Here is a 23,333-nt window from a genome sequence, read left to right as displayed (position 1 = left end):
TCGTTAAAATATAGCCCCAAGGCGGTTTACAAAAGTTAAAAACATACAATAAAAACACAATAAAAACAACATGCTAAGAGTATAAAAACATATAAAAACAGGCATAAAACAATACAAGAAATAAATAAGAAATGTTTTCTCTTTCTGCAATACATATTAACATTTTGATTAATAAGCCTGATTTAAAATGGCAGTGGAAAAAACAGTCTTTGTGATAAACTCCTTACCAAAATGTTTGTAATAAAAATGAACAGTTATTGAAAATAGCTTTCCTTTTAAAATATCTAATGTTTATACAGCTGTTCTTCCACCCCACCCCAACCCACTTTTAAAGTTCATACATTTTAAACTGAGGTGCCAACATGAAAAAATGAATAGAAATTAAGGAGTTTGTGCTGAAGAATAACATGGATAAAAAGCATGAAGTATTATAAATATAAAGGATTCCAAGAATTGCAGCATCTCTAATGCAGTTTGCTACAAATATTATACAAGTTATTCACTTAAGGTATGAGTTATAAAGTATAATTTTTATTTGTGAAATATTTGCTATTGCAGTGACTTAGGCTATAATCCTGAACACCATGCAGTAAGTCCCATTGTACTCAATGGCTGATATCCAGATTTGCCTTCCGGTAGCGTGAAAGGAAGATGTACCAGTGCAAGGGAGAGCTTTCCTAGCTGTGATGGGGCCACAGAGCAAGAGAGAATTAATTTTGACTATTCGCTTTGGCTTCAGGAATGCCCTGTGTACCCTGAGCATGTGTCCCTGAGGGTTGCACAGTCCTCAGGGATACATTTTAGGTTGACAAAGGGCAACCCAGAGCCAGAGCAAATCATCAAAATGTGTTCTCCCCTCCTGCACCCAAAGCTACAAGACTGTAATGGTAGTGAGGAAGCTCTCTCCCTTGCACCAGCATGTCTTTCTTCCATGCTACCAGAAGGCTGCTCTGGATTTTAGCCAGTGAGATTTGCTGCCACATAAATATGCATAGGATTGTGTTGCACAGAGAAGAATATTGATATTGTTATTTTTAAATGATTGAATGTTGAAACAATCAAGACATAGGCTGTAATATTCCATGTTCCCAGTTTGACACACTTATTTATTATATATAGATATAGATATATCCCACCCCTCCAGCACACTGCTGCTTAGCACAGCTTACAATACAAGCATAAAAAGATAAAATCCATGATAAAAGAATAAAAGACAATACTGTACAATACAATAAATCATACTAAAACAAATAAAAGACAGAGCATATGACAATTAGAACAACAGCCAGCATTAAATGACTATTACAAGCAGTTTTTAAAAGCTTCTTTAAAGAGAAAAGGTTTTAAGTTCTTTTTAAAACTAAGCAGAGAGGGAGACTTAACCTCAGCCAGTTGTGTGCACATCCCTACTTCTGGAAGGGCATTGCAAAGACGAGGGGACACTACTGCAAAAGCCCTATCCCTGGTCCCCACCAATAAGATTTGTGTCAATGGTGTGGCTAAGAGAAGGGCTTGATTGGACTATCTGAGGGCCCTGGCAGATTCACATGGGTGGATGCAGTCCAAAAAGTACCCTGGTCTCAATAGTTTAAAAGTGGTTTGTTGGCTTGCGTGAGTTACCACCAAAGAGATATATCTTTGTGTTTCCTCCCTATGGAAGACTCTTGAGGGTGCAATCATAGTCAACAGTTTGAATCATGATGCAAAATAATAGAGAAGTAAATGATAGCATTGCTCCATATAGTCTTCAGTCCAGAAGTAACAGTTGTCACAGACTGACTGTTGTGCTGGAAAGATTAGGCTGCAGTCATCAGTATAATATAGCATGCAAAACATCATGTTATTCCATTTGGATCCTTGTACAGATTCTAGGTAGCTTCAAATACAGCAGCAGGCATGCAACCTGGTTTAGGTGAAATATTAGCAGACTTTGGTTTGAACAACATTCCGTGTTCATTGTGATTCATAATGGGCAATGACTAGCTGCAGGGAATTCTGTACTGTGAGAATAATAAGATGTGTCTAGAAGGCAAATTATTTGGAGAAAGACTAAAGAAATGTCATGTTTAGCCTTAGGATGGCCCTAAGACTAATGGTGTAGCAGGGAAATGACTTGACTATCAAGCCAGAGGTTGCCGGTTCGAATCCCTGATGGTATGTTTCCCAGATTATGGAAAACACCTCTATCGGGCAGCAGCGATGTAGGAAGATGCTGAAAGGCATCATCTCATACTGAGTGGGAGATGGCAATGGTAAACCCCTCCTGTATTCTACCAAAGACAACCACAGGGCTCTGTGGTTGCCAGGAGTCGACACCAACTTGACGGAATACTTTACCTTTTAAGACTGTGATTATAAACATGCAGTATAAGTACGTGGAAACAAATTCTGTTGATTTTGGTAGAAGTACATGGAAGCAAATTCTTTTGATTTCAAATAGTTCAGCTGTAAAAAGAATATTCAACTGAACTGAAACAGAAGTACAGCACACATCAGGTACAACTTTGATTTGATCTAGCAGCCCTCTCTCTCTCTCTCTCTCTCTCAAATATATATATTTGCCTCTGTGCTTTGTGGTTTCCCACTAGGAATGCACAGAATTCTTTACTCTACCCTTGGTATCACATTCATATATATATGTATCCTGTAACAGGATAAGCATCAGGGACTAATCATTATCAAACAATTTAGCACAGTGTTAAGATAGACAGTAAAGCCCTGAAATGCGGAAAACGGTCATTGCTGTTAAATTTGTCAGATGTGACTCAGAGGTTTCCTTTCCTTTCTCCTTCCTTTAAATTCATTTTAAACCACATTTGTAAGTGGCCAGGGTTAAAAAGATGTGTTTGGGGAATTCCAAGTTTCTTAATGCAGATCTGGGAGTTCCAGGAATAGCTGCACTGCATTCCATGTGGATGCATAATCCGTTATATAGCTTTTGAATAAGAATGTGGTCTTTCAAGAAAAAAAGAGTATGATAATAACCTTTTACAGGTTGTTGCCTAAGGTTCCTACTGCAGAAGAACTGACTTTAATATTTCCAGCCATAAGATGAGTTCAAATTTAAATAAGGCAACAGATTTTTCTAACTTGCTGTGTGGAAATATGACTTCCCCACACACATCCACATTCTCAACAGGGATTTACAGAGCATCTGCTACACAGATGTCGTCGCTTGGTGAACCTCTTGGAATAAGGCAAGGTTGGAAAAAGTTCTTGCATAGCTGCATTCATTCACACATATAATGGAAAGGGAACAAAGTACTGATAAACAATACTCAGTCATTTACCATAAGAGAGCATTGAAGGAGGGCCTCAAGACATCACATTTCACAGTTATATTGTAATTCACTTCATTCTTTTTTCAGATATTTCAGAATGTATTCTATTGTTTATGCAGCATCAAGAGATTGAGTGTAATTAGAAGATGGAATGAAGTGGGAATTATCATGGCTGTTGCACTGGAAAAATATAGCACTTGTGAGACCTGATCCAATGCTAATGCTGACGTTAAGTTAGGTGCTTACTCCTGTTCACAGCTTTTTCATAACACTAGACTTTTCATCACATAAAGTAATGCAAAATGTATAAATTATTCTATTGTTTATAGTGAAGAGCTATGAAGAGGCACACACCAGTATTACTCCATATAAGTAGAAGATTTATGTTTAACTGTTACTTAGAAATACATCTGCACAAATAAGAGAAAATAAGTGAAATTCTTTCAAAAGAACTTTTTCATCTTCACACACAGAACCCATGCCCCTGTTGCCATAGGGAGTGCTGGGAGACAGAGAGAGTGCTGGAATATCCACCAAAAGTGTAGGAACAGAGGTGAATGAAGTGGAGGGCAGAGTTATTTCTCCTTAGAGTACTTGAAATCTCTCAACATACAGGAGAAAGTGAAGCTTCCTGTCCACTCCCCTCCCCCCTCCTTCTTGTAAATATCCAGGATCATTTTCAGGCTCTTCCTCAATACCTGCAGTTATTCTGGCACACATACCCTTTCCTTCTCCAATGCTCCGGAGGAGGGTGTAGCTGATATAAGGCAGTGTTCTGTTAACTCCCCATGGAGTTATTCGTGCTTGGCTTCAGGCTTCATTCAGGGTAAACGTTGAGTGAAGCCACTTCGAAGTACACTTGCAGCATTGACGGAAGCAGCCTCTCCCTCTGCTCCTGGTTTTCTTTTGAAACAAGTCCACATGCAGACATCAGTGTTTTCCTTCTAGCCAATGGAAGGGATGGGGAGAGAGCTCCCTGCAGATATAGATCTGCCTTTCTGAAGAGAGCATGCCTCTTATCATGCTAATGATTCTACATCAGTGCCTCTCCCATTTGCTCCAGTGTTTTCAGAAAAAGTAGCTTATAACCAGCATTTTAAAAACTCAGATGTATGTCGAGATAAGCTAGAATTCACATCACAAAGCCTGGTTTGTGTGTGGAGTGGGTCCAAAAATCTCGAAGAGACTTCGAGGTAAGTTTGGCTGGTGTGTGAATGCATACACTCTCTTCTGAAGGAGATTCGGGGCAGAAGCCCTGTGTGAAAACTCTCCAGAGGAATGGCAAACATGGTAGGAGGCATAAGAGGGGGGAAAATGCACCAGGCTTACTTTTAAGGAAAGCAGTACTGCAACTTCTCAGCCCTCCCTCCCTCATTCCCTTCCCACCCTTCTCACACAATCAAGACCCAACTATGTGTTAACATAGGCAAGACTAGACTAGAAACCTTATCATTGGGATCTAGCATTCTGTGTGCAGGGCATTTTTTGTATTGAAGAGTCTTCAGTCCTGAGATCCAGCACCTATAGTCTGAAGGGGAGTTACAGTACAGATAGAGGTTTACGACCTCATCTGTTTGTGAGCACTAGGCCCAAGTTACCTACAGCTGTGTGGAGCTTTGGGGAGCTTCACTGAAGATCTGTGAAGTTCTTCATAGACTTCAGGTCAGAATCAGGGGTGGTTCAAGCCATTCTGCTCCCTGAGGCAAGCAGCAATCTCATGTGTCCCTGCCCCCCGCCCCCGCCACGCTTCAAGTGGCAAATGTTTTCCTGAACTTCCCCTCTTAAGTGCTTCCCCATCTAAAAATATTCCTGTACACAGAAAAACAGCATATCATGGAGAGAAGATGATAATAGGTCAACATAGTGAAATGATCTGGCTGATAATAGGATTATTTGTCAGAAAAGACTGAAATCCATCTACAAATTCCTTTGTGGCTAACTGTTAGAAAACAGTTGGTTCCTAGCTTTCAGTGGCGTGGTGCTCCATTGCCAGAAGATCCTTCCTGGAATGGAAGGAGAGTGTCAGGGAACAGCGCAGTCTGAAGTAAACAGTATGGTCAAATAGGCCAGAGAGGTCAGTTTTCAACATAGACAAGAAGCCAGAGGGCAACTGCAAGGATGGACTGGTGGCCAGATTGTGGAGCAGTCGGACAAGAAAGCAAGGCAGGCAGAGTGTCTTTGGCACTCTCTCCTTGAAACAAGAAGCTCAGATCGCAGAGGAATTCTGTGGGGAGCAGCAGGGACCCTATTGGCTCTCCAGATCATGTGATTCTTCCTGGGTTGGTTGACTACAGTTTCTGTTTCTGTCATTCAAGAAATAGCAAGGCTTAGGTCAGCTTGCTCTTTGCCCTGCAAGCTGCCTGAGTGGCATAGAGAGAAAAAGGCACGTGGACCCATGTAAAGGGTCCTTTGAGAGCAGCTCTGTTTCATTTCCTGGAAGGCACGTCTGATGGTTGAGTAGTGCTCTGCTGAAAGTTAAAATCCAACCCTTTGAGTATAATGTCCTTCCAACACATCTTCCTAAGGGCTGAGGTGTTTGCTTGCATGTTGTTTGTAAATCTTAATCAGAACTGTTTTTACAGAAAAATAAACCAGTAATTGCAAATTCTTACTCTCTCATCATATAATGGGTCCATGATTCTATTCCAACAGAATCCTAGGTCATCATATTGTTTATCAGGCTTTTCCCAAGAGTGATGAAAAGTAAACTAGCCAGCCAAATCTCCTGGAAAGTGTCCATTTAAGAACTTCAGCCTTGATTTTTGAAGTAGTTGCCTAAACTTGGAGTTTGTAATGAACTATTTATCTTTAGAGACTCTGGATGAAATATTCAGTCTTTAGAATCTCCAAATAAATACAATTTCCCCATCTGGCATTGAAGCCTCTTGCCATTAACAATACAGCTTTTGGATTATCATAATCTTATTTTATGGAGAAGCTAAATTTGACCATACAGAATCCCTATAAAATAGGACTTAACAAAATTTGCTGAAACAAATGTATTTTTTTTAACCTTTCAAAAGGTCTATTAACTCAGCATTTTCATTTATTTATACTCAGTATTTTATTTATATCTATGTAAACTGCTTTGGGAACTTTTGTTAAAAAGCAGTATCTAAATATTTGTCATATTCGTATTCACAAGTACAGTACACAAAACATTTGGCCCACTAATTCCACTCACACAGAGCAAAGACCATGTTCGTTCTCCTCTCCTCCATCCTCCCAATACATTTCCTCCCTAGCTAGACATAGTAAAGAACAATTTGCTGGAATTTCTAGCAATGGTGCAATAAGTGTATATGAATAAAAAGGAATCTGGTTCGAGTGGGTGGTAGTGGTGCTGGTAAGACTGAATCCCTCTGCTGTTTGCTCCCTCCCAATATTGATTGGATTACAAGCGTTCATTCTTTCCCTTTCCCTGACTGCAGCAGAGTCCTAGACAGTCCCTTTCTCCCTCTCTTGAATAGGTAGGTTTTGTCTCCCCATGGTATAGTAACAGATGATGAGCCCTTCAGGGGTGCTGTCCTTCCCCTAATTGTGAAAATGGCTTTAGAGATGTTCCTTTCATTATTGGTTTCACACTGCTCTGCTGAAGTTTCTAACTCCCCTTTTCCTTCACATACAACCTCCAAATTTCTGGCATCTCAGATTTTTCATTGGTTTGTAGTGCAAACTGTCACTTCCAATACCCTCTCCAAACATCTTTTAGTTGAGCTGTCCCTCAGTGTTCTCTGGTTCCCATAGCAACACTGCTGCCTCTGTCCCAACGCTAATGTCTGAAATACATGATGATGTCATAATGCTGGCAATCTGCATCCCCCCCCCCCAGAATATTTTCTTCCTAGTGGCAGGGAGTCAAGCCAATTTTAAAAACCCATAGATCTTGGAGCAGAGAAAATATTTGAGATCAGTAGAAATGTTGCAGTGCAGTTTTCAAAGTTCTCACTTTGGTGCCACTATTATAAGAGACATAGAAGATTCTCATAGTATCTGGCTAATGTTACCTGTGCTTCACTGAGAAAGGTGTTATGCTTTGTTATGCTTCCAAATTATGCCCACGGCATCTCTTGAAAGGAGATTCCACAAACTTCCAGTGGAACAGCACCTTTGCCCCCGTGGCACTGGTCAAATGGGGAACATTATCCACTATGTTTTACACTGTCCCATCTATGATGTGATCAGAGAAAAATGCTGGGACAGATTATAGATAAATTTAAGGGTTCAGATGAGGAATGTTTTTCTTGTCTTCTTGCCGATGTGTTTCCAAATGTCAGTTGTCACTTTTGCTTTACTTTCTTTTAAACTCAGAAAGAAATGTATAGCTGCCATGCTCTGTCCTAAATTGTAGCATTGGTTTTAGTTTAAGTAGACTGTTGAAGTAATTCTCTGTTATGCTGAGTTCTTTCTTGTTTCTCTTTTAAGTTCTGTCTTATGCCATGTTATGTTATAACCAGTGGTTATAACAATAAACGTATTAGTTACTTACTAGTGGGCTTACTGGTTGTTGATGATGGTGGCAGCAGCAGTGATGATGCCAGTAGCAGTCCTCTCAGTGCTGTAACAATTGGAGATGCTATGTTTATTTCCTCACAGTGCCCCACCCCCTAATGTAGTATCATTCTGGAATGACAGTACCTCGTGGTCTGGGACACTGCGTGGGAATTAAAATGGTGTATCCAGCCATGCCACTGCTGAGAGGACCAGTGCTGCCATCAATGTCACAGCTATAGTACAGCAGCAGCCATTGCCATTTGGTAAGCCTGCCGGGGCCTGCCCAAGTGGAGGGGCTCTGAAAGAGCACTTTGCCCAAAGCCGGAGCTTTTCTGCCTGCACATGCACTCAAGCTTATGATGGTCCTGTGGAAGGGAGCTTAAGTTTAGGAACTGAGATTCTTCACTTGGCCTTTACTAACATTATTGAGCTATATATGGTAAGTCAACAGTTTCTGCATCATAGAACTGCAAAACTAATAGATAATTAAGCAAGTAATATGCAATTATTCTATTCTGGGAGGAAAGTTTCCTCAGCTAGGAGACCTAGCCAGCCAGAGAGGCCTAAGACAATGTTATGAATAGATTATTTTATTAATCAGGTTAAAACTACCAAACACCTCCCACACATATGTACACACGTGTGCGCGCACACACACACACTTTCAAACAGAGCTCCGTTTAATCTCCTATTCAAACTTGTATCCTCCCTTCCTTTTGGGCGGGGCTGGGGGGACAAGTTTGGACAACATGCCTGCCTGGAGTACATGCTCACTGGGAACCTCTGGTTTCCTGCTTACTAACTTCCCAGTGATTGTGTGAATCTGCCTTATATAATTCCTCTAATGACCTGCTTCTGTGAGCTGCTATGATGATATGTCAACCCCACAGGATCACATATAAGTGCTCCAGGATTAACCTAAATATGATATGGGAGATCCATGATTAAATCTCCTGATCTCCTTTATTTTAAAAAAAAAGTCATGCTGTGAGGACTGGAAGTCAGATTTACTTGTGAGTCTCGTGTTCCATGTATTTTGGTCCCATGACTAATATTTGATCCTATGGAGCCGACATGTCACATGACATGCAACCTGTTACAAAATTAGGCCATTAGAACAATCATATATACATATCAACTATTTAAGTACACCATAAGCCATATCTTTCAGGCTGCAGAGTGCATTAATGTCCATTGGGCAGTGTTTCAGGAAGTTTAGCAGCTTTTGCTAGGTAAAGACAGTTTTTCTCTGTGTAAACCACTTTGGGAACTTTTGTTGAAAAGTGGTATATAAATATCCGTCTTCGTCATCATTTAACCATTGCAATGTTGTTGGGAATTCATATGTAATTATCAGAGTTAACTATTATAAATATATTTGAAAAATAAAGTATTTGCAGTATCTTTTAAAAGTTTTCTTTGTTATATTTTCATATTTTTCCCAAGGACTGTAAAATATTCCACATGACCAAAAAAGTGAAATGAAAGTCATACAGATGTGTATTTAGCTCTTATTTTAGACGGTTTTCTGGCATCCTCAGTCAAGTTTCCAATACATTCAGCTCTAATATTTTAATGTATGACATTTCAGGAGCTACAAATCAACATCCCACAAAATTATAATGTTGTTTAAATTCAGAAGTGATTTTTCAATTAAAAGATAAATTTGGTTAATTTTGTAGATTAGCCAATTGCATTACATATGCAAGATGACACTTATTTTGTACCAGGATGTCTGATATTTCATATACTCACACACCCCCACACCCCAAAAACCCTTCACCAAATAGACCGTTAATAAGTAGAAGTTTTGCTTCATTAGTGATTAATTTGGGTTTTAAAAGGTGAGATGATTTCCTGATTTCTTTGGAACCAGGTCTGAGCCTCAAAGTAACAAAGAAAATCCACCAAATTCCAGAAACTTAATCACAGCAAGTAGAAAGCCATCTAACAGCCATCCAAATACTATACCAATATAAATCATGTTCCTCTGCAAGCCATTCTAATAACATTAATCACAGGACACACAACATACTGGGAAATACTGCTGCATAAGCCTGACCAAAGTCTGGGAATTGCATGAGAGTTTCCAAACGTTCAGAGTGCTTCATAGCAACTGACTGTTCTGTTCCGTCACAGCACTCACTAAACACAAGAGCGTGGATGGGACTAAGTGGCACAGTTGGCATCTGGTAGCAGGGTTGATTTGATTTAAATCAAATCGATTTAAATTGTGATTTAAATCACTTCACCTAAGGACTCAATTTTAATGATTTAAATCACTATGCAGGAAGATTCTATTTAATCATCTTTTTTCTTTTTCTAATAAAAGTACATTATTGTCTAATATAACCATAATACATATTCAGGGACAGATGTAGGTTTCATTTATAGAAGGTAGATATATACTATTATAGATGCACATATTTCATAATGCTCTTTCATTTGGGCAACTGGGCCTTGATTCCTTTATTACACAGTTGCATTTTGCACACATGCCTTAACCCACAGGTACAGAAACATCATAAAAATATTCGCAAATGGGGTCTCTTTTATGTCTGCTGCCATGATAGACAGTTCCTTTGTACCGTGGAGGATACACTCAGAAAACCTTTCCTCAGGACTGCATGAATAAGTTCTCTTTACTTTTGGTTTCACTTTCTATTCCCCTCCCCCATCCCTTGCATTTATATCCAGACTCCTCCTTCTTGCTCTGATCTATGCCATCCCCCCAAATCCTCCATTCATTCTTTGGCCTTCTTTGGCCTGACTAGGGCATTATACTGTGTACGAGTGTACAGATGTTTGTACACATGTCCACATGCTAGTGTGAATGACTGTACCTTGTTCATTTTAAAAGTGAACCTGGGTACAGGCCCTTAAGATAGGAAGTGTACTGCTGTACCTGTACCTGCATTCCCCATAAAATGTGAATGACTGTGTACACTGTGTATAGATATGTACCTGTGTACACTGTACACTTGTACGATTGTGTGAATGGGCCTAATGTCTTTGCACATTTAGAGAGGGGGGAAGCTATGGCTTGTCTGTGTGTGTGCTTCATGTAAACAACTGCAGAGTAGGATTGATCAGGTCTGTTATCTCTCATCCCCATATACTGCTCTTAACATGTTCATATAATATAATTAGAAATTATGATTAACATTAATGATGATATCTTTGACCTAGGTTCTTTTTTCATACATTATTTTAAAAAGAATAAAATCCAATTTAAAATTTAAAAATCTGTTTAATTTTTTTAAAAATCCAATTTAAATTTTAAAAATCAGATTTTTGATTGGTTTTTAGAAACCGTTTCTGGTGGTCACTCTAAAATCCCCCACAGAGGGTAGCAAATACACAGATGAGGCAAAGGTGGGTTGAGATCAACTGAATGGTAGAGAGCAAGGACAGAGTCAGACAGGCTGAAGTTACACCAGAAGGCAGCAGGTACTGGGGCAAGGCAAAAGCAAAGTCAGGCTGATATCAAACAGAAGATCAGCAGATAATGAGGGGAAGATGGAAGCAAAGTCAAGAAGGATGAGTTCAACCAGTTGGGGCCAGGACCCGGAGGACAGGCTTAAGAATGCATAACCAGGAGAGCTCTGCATGAGCTGTGGCTCCAGTAAGGACTTGGAGCAGACTGCAGGATTTATCCTTGTAGCTCTGGCTTGGAGACATGTAACTGTGCTCCCCGGGCAAGGCTGCAGATGGCTTAAAAGGACTTTGCCTGCTGCTTTAATCTCAAGCTCTGTTGTGGCTGTTCTGTTTCATTTAGTGAACCTTAAGAATCCAAATCTGATGGTAACATGGTGCCCTCTGACCTTCCACAGGTGGTCTGGGTGAGGTCTTATGGCATAGGGTCCTCAGATGACCTTGAAGATTCTAGATCCTCTGAGGTGTGTAGTAGTTCTGGATTCTATACAGTGTCTTCCTCCTCATCTGAAGTCTCATCCAGAGCAGGCAGCTGGGGTTGTGACACAGTGTTTTATATCAGGATCATGATTAAAATTATGTATTTTAAAAATTATATCCTACTTTTTACATCAAGCTCATTCATGGCAATTTACAGAAACTTAAAGCACATTTTTTAAAAATAGCAGCAATACAGCAATAAAACCAATCACCATGCATGCAGTCATAAAATTCAGGCATTAAAACAAAGCAACAGTGGAAGAACCAAAATATAAAAATATAAAGGAAGGCCTGCTGAAATCAAAAGTTCTCTGAATTCCACTTAAATTTAAATAGGGAGGGAGAAAGCCTGAGATCAAGGGGCAAGGAGTTCTACAGAGCTGGGACCACCACCAAGGAGGCTCATTCACGCATCACCAATAATCATGACTCAGAGGGTGGTGGGACATGCAGGAAGGCCTCTTTACGTGATCTTATGAGTCAGGTAAAACTATGTGGGAGTAGGTGGTCTTTCAGGTGTCTTGGCCTTAAGTCATTTAGGGCTTTAAACGTAATTATTTATTTTATTTTATTTATATACCTGCTGACTCCAAAGCTCTAGGCAGTTCACAACAATAAATAAAATAAGGACACAATAGAACAAGCTGTTAAAACAATGATTTTAAACAATGTAAAACATTCAAAGATTACTAAAAGCCAGGCTTTAAAAATGCATTTTAAGGGCTCTTTTAAAGGCTGATACAGGTGTAAAGCCAAAATGTCTACATATATAATAGTGAACATCTTCATTAACACCCAGCAGTATACTTGTAACTAGCGTAGCCAGTGCAGTAGCAGAGCGATGTGATCCAAGCAACTGGCATCTGCCAAAACCTTTGCTGCAGCAATCTGCACCAGCTGTAATTTTGAAGGGTTGTGTGGAGCACATTACAATAGTCTAAAAGAGAGGTGACAAGGGCATGGATCATCATGTCCATGTCCATCTGCCCTGGATGCAACTGGTGCACCAGCTAAAACTGGGCAAAAGCATTTCAGGCCACAACCACTACCTGGGCATTCAACAGCAAAACCAGCCTGATTTTAGTAGACTTCTTAGCAGTCACAGTTCCATCTTCAGCTCATAAAAAATGAGCTATTATGCAAAATCTCTTTAAGATAACCAAACTATAAAAATAAGCCATATTATAGAGTACAGGTCAGCAACTTTGGTACTCCTGCTGTTGTTGAACGACAACTCCCATCACCCCCAGCCACCTACCCCTGTTACAGAGGCACGGTAACACCTTCTATTTAAGGTGAGAATGAAGAATTAAAAGTCATAATTTCTGAAGACTACATTGTACAGGAAATGATTGTTTAAGCTGTACCTATTTAATTTCTTGGTGTAGACATGACTCCTGATGTAAATGTGGAAGTAAAAAGCGGAAGGTAAATTGGATAGGTGAAATGTAAATTAAAACCAGAAAATAATACAGGAGTGTATAGAAAGGGCTTCATGATCTTCAGGGACACATTTGTGAAGCCAAAAGATACACCTCTCCCACCCTGTGCATGTCTGGCTACTTAGCAACGTGCTGGCTGAGCCCTGACACAGCATTTCTGCAGGCATGCTACTTTGTTCCACCCTATTAATGCTGTGCTGAATATGAACCATTATTTCCACAATTTGAAAAAGAAAATTCTCTGGCTGCTTTATTTTAACTGCAGTATGTTAAAGATTTTATCATTATTTGCAATTTGTCTCTCAAAATGTTGGAAGTTAACACTGGCTGCTTCCCCCAGGGGTGTAACAGTAATTGGGCAGACATGTTTTGAGAACATGGGGCACTCCCAGAAGAACGGTGGGATGATTTATTAAAAAGCATCAGAATAAATCATTCCTGCAACTGCTCTTGCTCCCCCCCCCCACCTGAAGCTGCTGCTGCTGCTGCTCTTCCTCCTCCTCCTCTTCCTCTTGCTGCTGCCTGCCCACTTCCATTTCCTAACTGGCTTGCATGGGACTACATGGTTGGATGGCCTCTTTCCTTTCTTGTTTGCTTGAGAGAGGAAAGAGCCCTTTTAGTTGCTTACCACCACACAAGCCAGATGGAAATGGAGGTGAGAGAATGGCGGGTGGCAGGAGGAGGTGGAAAAGTAAGCGGCAAGGCACCTCATAGGAAATGTGGTGGTGAATTTTACAGGGCTAGTAAGCTTTGCAGTGGGAGGCTTTGTAGCGGGTGAGCAGTGGAGTATGTGTTGTGTGTGTGTGAAAAAAGTAAGCCTAAAAAGTCAGCAGCTCCCATGGTGCTGCAAAGGGTGGGGGGCAAGGTTCAATCACAGAACACGATGGATCCCTTCTGAACTTCCTACACCATTGGCTTCTCCTGATAGTCTCCAACATTGTCTCTAATAAAAGAAACACATGACTTAGCTTCAGTTTGTTGGCTGCCTCTTCCTGGGGATGAGGTATTCTGAATGCAATGATGTTATTTCACACAGGAAGTGCCTGGAAGATGCATGGAAGAACTGTGGGTTGGCAGAGCCTCTAAAACACATTTCTGTGATTTTCTTTTTCTTTTTCTGGGGACTCTTATGAATGTGTCTTGCCACTGATTATCTGAAGATCTGTGTCAAGTTGGCACTATTTTGGAGAAATAGATAATTGTTTCTTATATTTATAGTTCCTAGAATAATGCTAGGTGTTTTATAAATACATCACCACTACCACCACTAAATGAAACTGAAATGTGGGGGCTGGGCAAGATAGGGTTGGTGAATAATCGAAAACATATTTCTCCATGTTCTTCTGTCTCAGTACCATTGTTTCACATTAGTGATGTGCCCGGACCGGTCCGGAGGCCATTCTAAAGGCCTCAGGAACGGTCTGGACCTGGGTGGTTCGGGGTTCGGGCGATTCAGGTGGGGGGTTGCTTTAAGAGCGGGAGGAAGGCTTACTTACCCCTTCCGCCACTTTCCCCCTCTGATGCCCGTAGGTTTTCTAGTAACTGGGGCTGCAGGATACCTCCCTGCCACCCCTTCCCCTTGAAAAGGCTCCCAGACCCAGAAGTCTTCTGTGCGTGCACGTCGCCCGTAGTTTCTCTAGTAATTGGGGTGTCAGGATACCTCCCTGCCACCCCTTCCCCTGTTTCGCTTGAAAATGCAACCAGAAGGCTTCTGCACGCGCACATTGTGTGCGCGCTTCATGTCTCTGTGACATGCGCGCGCAGAAGACTTCTGGTTGCTTTTTCAAGCAAAATGGGGGAAGGGGTGGCAGGGAGGTATCCTGCCGCCCCAAATACTAGAGAAACTACGGGCGATGTGCGCATGCACACAGAAGACTTCTGGGTCTGAGAGCCTTTTCAAGGGGAAGGGGCGGCAGGGTGGTATCCTGCCGCCCCAATTACTAGAGAAACTACAGGCGACGGAGGGGGAAAGCGGCAGGAGGGGTAAGTAAGCTCTCCCCCTTGCTCTTAAAGCAACCCCCCACCCCACTGCCGGACCGCAGTTCGGCGGTTCCGTGTACACCCCTATTTCACATGCTACACTAGAGATGTGTCAAAATTAAGTCAGTTGCCAAGGTAGGAGCACAGACAGTTAATTATTGGTTTCAATTAAAGTTGATGAAGAATTGAGAAAAGAAAAAAATCCCAAAGTTTTGGAATTTTGATATGCCATGTAATTGACACCATTGTAGTTCCTATACCAGGATTATGCAAATGAAGTTGACACCATAAATTTTTCAAATTGGCTTTTGGGCAGGCTATGGGGTTGAGACGGCCTTGGCTGGCCTGTTGGATGATCTCCAATTAGGAATTGACAGGGGGAGTGTGACTCTGTTGATCCTTTTGGATCTCTCAACAGCTTTCAGTACCATCGACCATGGTATCCTTCTGGTGCACCTGAAGGGGTTGGGAGTGAGAGGCACGGCTTTGCAGTGGTTCCGCTCTTACCTCTTGGGTAGGTTGAAGATGACGTCACTTCGAGACTGTTGTTCTTCAAAACACAAATTCCAGTATGGAGTCCCGCAAGGCTCCATACTGTCTCCAATGCTTTTTAACATCTACATGAAACTGCAAGGAGAGATCATCAGGGAATTTGGTGCAGGATGTTATCAGTATGCTGAGGTGAGGACACCCAAATCTATTTCTCCATGTCAACTTCATCAGCAAATGACCTAACTTCTCTAAATGCCTTCCTGGAGATGGTAATGGGCTGGATGAGGGAGAACAAACTGAGGCTGAATCCAAGGAAGATGGAGGTTCTCATTGTGGGAGGTCGAGACATAGGAAATGGTTTAGATCTGCCTGTTCTGGATGGGGTTGCACTCCCCTGGAAAGAGCAGGTATGTATTCTGAGAGTACTTCTGGTCCCAAACTTCTCCCTGATTTCTCAGGTTGAGGCAGTGGCCAGGAGTGCATTCTATTAGCTTCTGCTGATTCAACAGCTATGTACACTTCTGGAGATAAACGACTTTAAAACAGTGGTGCATATGCTGGTAACATCCAGGCGTGACTACTGCAGTGCGCTCTGTCTTGGGCTGCATTTGTAAGCAGTTCAGAAACTGCTTTTAGTACAGAATGCAGCAGCCGGGTTGGTCTCTGGGGTTGCCCAAAGAGATCATATTGCACCATTTAAAAAGAACTAGAAGAACTAGAATTAGAAGAGAGCTGGTCTTGTGGTAACAAGCATGACTTGTCCCCATAGCTAAGCAGGGTCTGCCCTGGTTGCATCTGAATGGGAGACTTGATGTGTGAGCACTGCAAGATATTCCCCTCAGGGGATGAAGCCGCTCTGGGAAGAGCAGAAGGTTTCAAGTTCCCTCCTTGGCTTCTCCAAGATAGGGCTGAGAGAGATTCCTGCCTGCAACCTTGGAGAAGCCGCTGCCAGTCTGTGAAGACGATACTGAGCTAGATAGACCAATGGTCTGACTCAGTATATGGCAGTTTCCTATGTTCCTAACTACACAGGCTTCCAGTATGTTTCTAGGCAAAATACAAAGTGCTGGTTATTACCTCTAAAGCCCTAAACAGCTTTGGTCCGAGGTATTTAAGAGAACACCTTCTTCTTCTTCAACCCCACCATCTTTTAAGATCACCTGGGGAGATCCGGTTGTGGTTGCCACCGGCTCAGTTGGTGGCCACTCGAAACCAGGCCTTTTCTAGAGTTGCCCTGGCCCTCTGAAACGTGCTTCCTAATGAAATTAGACTTTCCCCTTCTCTGAATGTTTTTAAGAAGGACCTAAAAACATACCTGTTTAGTCAGTCTTTTAGTTTATAGTTTTATAGTTTCAGTTTTAGAATTTGTTTTATTTTAAATTGTTTTATTATGTTAATGGTTTTATATTGTTACAGGGACATATTTGGTATGGGGTGGTATATAAATGTAAGAAAGAAAGAAAGAAAGAAAGAAAGAATATGGATTCTTAGAATCCTGTGTTTTAAGTAGCTGAGGTACAAAAATGCCTATTTCTCTGCAAAGTGTATTTACAAAATTCTTGTACTTAAATGATTCTGTTTGCTTGGGTTTACAGTTGCCTTGGGGTCTGACCTTCTGGTACATACACTGGCTGTTAAAGGACATGATTCAAACTGTCCCGGATTCAGCAGCTCATATCAAGGTAAATGTCATATTTACTTATAGGTCTATTGATAGCTAATGATTTTGTTATACTCAAGTTGAAAGCCCCATCCAAAGACAAGCTGTGGTGGAAGGAGACCAGTGTGTGTGGGGTGTGTGTGTGCTGCAGTGTTCCTCTTCCTTCTTCAGCTGCCAGAACAGCCCTAACAGCAGTGTGTGTGTGTGTGTGTGTGTGTGTGCGCGCGCGCATGCGCGCGTGTGTGCAGGGGTATAGTGGAGGGGGGATGTGCAGGGACAGAGTGCCAGTATTTCTCAGTTTCTCTGGCTATTGGAGTGGTCATAACCATGGGGGCTATCATAGAGAGCGCCTGAATTTGCAACTTCGTGTGTGTGTGTGTGTGTGTGTGTGTGTGTGTGTGTACATGCATATGTGTGAGGAGACAAAGAGGGAGAGATCAAGGATGGTCAGATGGTTCTTTGCACCATTTAGAGCTACATCACTTTCTCAGGTCAACCATCTAAGCTAGCCTTGAAATGCTTTGCGGAAAACAGAGGGGGATGGGAAGGTGGGGAAACTCTGTGCTCGCTCGCTCTACAGATCTATTTCCCCTTCTCCTGTTCCAGGTGGTGGGTGGGATATTCATATAACCAGTGAAAACAATATAATAATGCCCCCTCCCCCTGAAAAACCCCTTGGGGTGCTCTTGGATCAGGATATTTTCAAAAAGGGAGAACTTCCTTAACAGACTGTGAATTCTTAACGATGCTCTTCTAGCATGCCAAATGTAAACATTTTGAAATGGGCTCGTTTTTATAGGTCCAGTTTGCTGTTAAGCTTCATCATAAGATAAGATTTGTTCCATTTCTCAATCACGCTTCAGATTAACCAGTTTACCATTTTCTCATATGGAGATGCATTTTCTAATGCATCTGATTATCTCCTTGTCTAATTGGGCTGTAATCCCTGAAATCCTAAAACTATTATTGTGAATATAAAACCTGTAAAATGACATTCTGTTTGAATATTTAGAGGGAAATAATATACATCAATGCACAGTATAAGATTTTTATCTACTAATGTTCAGTTTCTGGCCTCTTTTAAAAAAAATGTTTCATGGGTTTTCATTATAAATAACAAATTCTTTGTTTTTAATTTGAGTACATTTTCATAACATTTCCCCCAACAATAATACTCTGATACTCTGAGGAGTGTTGTTACTAAAAGACATCAAGAGAGGCAAAGAGCAGTGAAACAGACCTTTCAATTTTTTCCTTCTCCTGAAGCTGTTTCGGGTATATGAGCCAATGCCATACAAATACAGGCATAAAAAACTATCTGAAATTTACACAGCAATTTGAGAGTTTATGTCCCTCTGGAATCTACATATTATTGAGCCAAATTTAACATCAGAAGTGTTGTACAGTTGTATTGAGGAGTGTACAGTTTGCCAAAATAGCATTGGACATGTTATGCTCTGGGAAGCACCAGTGTTTCCCACAGCAAACATTTATTGTGGAGGTGTCAGACATGCATGCATATGTCTCTGTAAGAGGTACCATTTCAGTTAGTAGACATCTGTATTTTGGGTATAGGAATGCTAGCCGAGTCAGGGCTCCAAGATGCATTGAGATAGGTGTTTAAAAATGTAGGTAGATGTGTCTATGGCATCCACCCTCTTTTACTTATTGTGGGAAACATCACTGTTTCCCACAACAATCATAATGTGTAGAGCCTCCCTGAGGATCATCCTGCTACTTGCTTGTGAGTGCTCCAAGACACCAACTGCGATGCAATGGAAGAAGAGGCTGCACACTTGTGTGACATAGCACAGCAATCACAGGAACAGGCTTGAGCCCTTCGTGCAACCAAAGATAAATGAACTAAATGACCTTGAGAGGAGGGACCAGGGATAGAGCACATGAGATACTAGGTTCAATGTTCATATTTCCAGGTAGGAAAGACCTGTGTCTGAACACCCTGGAGAGCCACTGTATCTATCAGTGTAGACCATACTGAGCTAGATGGATCTACAGTTTGACCACTAAAAGGCAGGTTTACATCATTTGGATCAAAATATTCTGCTTTAATTGGATTGTGGATTAGGTTGCATGAGGGTTTACAAAACTTTAGCAAGTTTGGGGTTAAAACCGCCCTGAGTTTTTTCTCCACATTTCTTAGTGTCCTGTCGCTTTACTCTACATCAGAGGACTTCACTGAATTATTTGGCAGGGGCCAATGGTGCGCCCCTGCAACTTCTGCAGTGTGGCCCCCCCCAACCTTCTGCTGTGGACCTGTGCTTGTCCCAACGCCACCCCCTCCCCCAGTGGTGCACGCCCAAGCCTTGAAGGCATGTGTGTGCTGTCAGGTGCTGTCATAGATGCTGTCAAGCACCTTCCAGTCTTCCCCACCACCACTGCTGCTGCTCCTGTGAGCTGCTGCCATTCAAAAGAAGTGGCAGCTGGCGTGCACCCAATCGGTGTGGAGGGGAGGGGGCGAGGAAGGGAAAGAGACAAGTCAGGGGCTGCCAGCAGCCCACAGGCTATGCAGTGAAGAACACTGCTCTACATAGTGTCTGTGTAAGAAGTACCAGTTAGTGAAGTAATAGATGTGGCGTGGGGGAGGTGTCTGGTGGTAGCAAGCATGACTTGTTCCCTTTGCTATACAAGATTAACCTTGGTTTCCATTTGGATGGGTGACTACACATGTGAGCACTGTCTGCTGTAAGATATTCCCCTTGGGGGATATCAGTGGTAGAATATCTGCTTTGCATGCAGAAGGTCCCAGGTTCAATCTCTGGCATCTCCAGATAGGTCTGGGAAAGACACCTGCCTTTGAAACCTTGCAGAGCCATGGCCAGTCAGTGTGCGCTAGATAGACCAATGGTCTGACTGGGTATACGGAAGCTTCCTATGTTTCTGTGTAATGTATCTATTCCATTATATGTATGAGGCCCACTAATGGATTGAGTTGGATTTTCCTTTATTCATTGTAAATGATTTTGATCTTGCAGCTAGTGCTGCATGTTGGGAAGGATTGTTGTAGCTCCTGCTGGTTAGCAGCACAAGGGCTTCTTCTGTAAAGTGGGCCTCACTGTATAGTGAAAGTCTACATGGTTTTTAATGTACTAGTATGTATTTGTTTATAAAAACACTGAACCAGTCCAAATGTTCTTCACTTATGTGGAACTTTACCAATGCAACATTTTGAATGATAATCATTTTTTAATTGTTTGTACTTAATCAAAATGTATATTTTTACAAAATTGGATCTAACCAGTAAATTTGCTGTATGATTTAAAGTATAAAGTCAAATATAAAGTAAAGCCAAGTAAATATTTTAGAAAATGGAATTTTCTTACAGTATTTAGAATGAGATAGAAGATTTAAAACATTTTCAGAAAGGTCAGAACTTGACTTATTCTGTTGCAAGGGCACTACTAATTGCCATTTACACTGGCTTTCATTTGACTTTTTTGTTCTGTTGCTCATTAAAAACAAGGAACAAGTAGTGGTAACCATAGTAACACATTGTACAAATGATACATCAGTGTAATGTGGTTCTTTTGTAAAAGAAGACACACATGGAGAGTTGTATCAATTCTAGTTTCAGTGATTTGGTGTGAAAAATACCTTTTAAAAAAACAACCTCTTCTCCTGGATGGAAGCAGAGCCAACATATATATTTAAGCCTTTACCGTCTGAACTTTCTCTTGTTTTGGGGGGGCAAAAGGAGAATTTGGTTGGTTGATAATGCTGTTAATTAACTACAGTTATCTATGCCCACTTGAAAGCACATTTTTACTGAAATCAGTGAGACTTACTTCCAGGCAAATATGTTTAGATTGGGTTGTTAGGTGGATGCACTGCATTGGCAGCAATATGTAACAGTCCTGAGATTTCCTGTGCTATCAGGGAACCAAGGGGTCACTATGTGTTTAGTGGCTAACAAAATAAGGAGAGATGGAGCTCTGTTGAAGCATTCTTGGGAATTATATGTTTTGAGTAAATGAGAGTCAGTACAGACATTCCTAAATTCTGTAAATAATTGCTCGCTTGAGTGGTCTACTGAATTAATGACTCATGGAAGATATTGCTGACTACTGCAGTGATCAGAAAAAAAATGGCAATATGCCATTTTTCTAATCATGTAAGTAGCCACGGGGGTATTTGCCAATTCCCTAATTCACACATTAATTGAAATACATACATTCACATGCGGAAAGTATCTCCCCCACAAAAGTAACATCTGCATCAGTTCTAAGAAGCTACACACTGCCTTCAGCTAGCTTGATAACATAAAGCAAGATATATTTTTGATACCAACAAGTCAATAATGAATTGACTTCCCAATATTGATTCCAGACTTTAGAACAACATGCATTACAGATCTTCAGAACAAAAATCACATAAGAGTAGATATTATAGCATGTCTGCTGTGTTGATCACCTGAACTAATTTATTAATAATAATATATTTATTTATTTGTTTATTTGATTTTTGTACCACCCTTCTAAAATGGCTCAGGGTGGTTTATAATCAAAACAAACCACTAAAACAGTAAAGAGCTAAAACAAAAATTAAAAAATAAATAAAACAATTAAAAATTTAAAAACATTTTAAAAACAACAATTAAACAATTGCAGTAATAAAAAACCCATTACACATTAACAACTAATTTGTTAAAAGAGGAGGCTCTTTGAGACTCTGCTAATTAGATTACTAAATAGTCTCAGTTTAATAGAGATTTAACTCACAGTAAAACAATTTTATGTTGTTTCAAAGAGTTTGTGATATGCGGGTATTTATTTATTTATTATTATTATTTATTTATTCGATTTCTATACCGCCCTTCCAAAAATGGCTCAAGGCGGTTTACACAGAGAAATAACAAATAAATAAGATGGATCCCTGACCCAAAGGGCTCACAATCTAAAAAGAAACATAAGATAGACACCAGCAACAGTCACTGGAAGTACTATGCTGGCGGTGGGTAGGGCCAGTTACTCTCCCCCTGCTAAATAAAGAGAATCACCACGTTAAAAGGTGCCTCTTTGCCAAGTTAGCAGGGGTTGTTTACGAATTAGCAGGGGTATGTTTTCCTTTATTACTAATAATGAACTTCTGAAGATGTATTTTTAGAGCCTTTTGGAGGGATGTCATAAACTATGGATCAAATTCCACTATAGACATCTATCACTGACTGAATTAAAAGTTCCACTTGGTGTGTGCAGTTGTTCAGCTTCATGATTACCTCATTTCTCCCCCCAAAACACAATCAATTAGAAGTCAGCACATTAAGATATCCCGCTTTACATGTGATGGTCTTTGCCAAGAGGTCTAAAATATTTAACTGGCATATAGAAGGACCGTTCTCGTATCGAGCAGGTCAGTAGATTTAAATATCTGGAATTGGTTTTTCATGCCAGTGGATCATGGAAGGCCCATGGACTACGTTGCCCAACAGGCACAGCTTCAGCAATGTTAAGATTCTTTCGCTCCAAAGGTGGAGAGGTTATCCCTGCAGCGTTAAAGTTATTTGCTGCTAAATCATTGGCCAAACTTTTGTATGGTGCACAACTGGGTCCCAACCCTAACTATAGACTGCTGGAGATAATCCAATCCAAGTTTATCCTGAGATTCAGGGCCCCTCGATGTATCTCCAGTGCAGCTCCAGATTGGAAACGGGCCTCCAGAGGTTGGAAACAAAAGCATGGATTTTAACCCTCAATTATTGGCTTAGGATACATTTCTCCCCTATGGGATTGATCCCTCTTACATTGGCCAATAGGTTTCAATCCACTTGGACACGAGCACTGATGGGTAAATTGTCATCACTCGGCTCTCTGCTGAACATTTATCATTATTAGATTATGGTCAGGACAAGGAGATCCTAAAACAGAGGGTCTTGGACATCGAATATCAGAATGATTTAAGCTCCATCCCAGAGACGATAAGTGGGTGCCTTGGTGACTTTAACCAGGAACCTGCTAGCTATCTATTGTCCCTCTCTTTACCGAGCCATCACAGGGTTTTCCTCAGAGCAAGATATGATGCCTTACCACCTTCAGTTTTATCTGGAATGTTTTT

General features: G+C 40.9%; 1 protein-coding gene across 9 annotated transcripts in view; it reads left to right on the top strand.

The window, feature by feature from the left end:
• ERG (ETS transcription factor ERG) overlaps positions 1-23,333 on the top strand; it is a 189,102-nt gene that overhangs the window by 44,794 nt on the left and 120,975 nt on the right. For 4 of the 9 annotated variants that reach the window (XM_053309168.1, XM_053309169.1, XM_053309171.1 and 1 more), the window contains exon 2: positions 17,200-17,286. In XM_053309168.1, coding sequence (XP_053165143.1) covers positions 17,248-17,286 — 39 coding nt within the window. In that variant the 5' untranslated portion in view covers positions 17,200-17,247. Of the gene's footprint in view, positions 1-2,440; positions 2,497-7,959; positions 8,215-17,199; positions 17,287-23,333 lie in introns of those variants that run through there. The other 5 variants (XM_053309175.1, XM_053309174.1, XM_053309166.1 and 2 more) reach the window with 3 other exon arrangements.

Source organism: Hemicordylus capensis, chromosome 3 (assembly GCF_027244095.1).
Source record: "Hemicordylus capensis ecotype Gifberg chromosome 3, rHemCap1.1.pri, whole genome shotgun sequence".
Lineage (NCBI taxonomy): Eukaryota > Metazoa > Chordata > Lepidosauria > Squamata > Cordylidae > Hemicordylus > Hemicordylus capensis.
The sequence above is the reverse complement of the archived record's forward strand: the minus strand, read 5'-3'. Positions and strand labels throughout refer to the sequence as shown.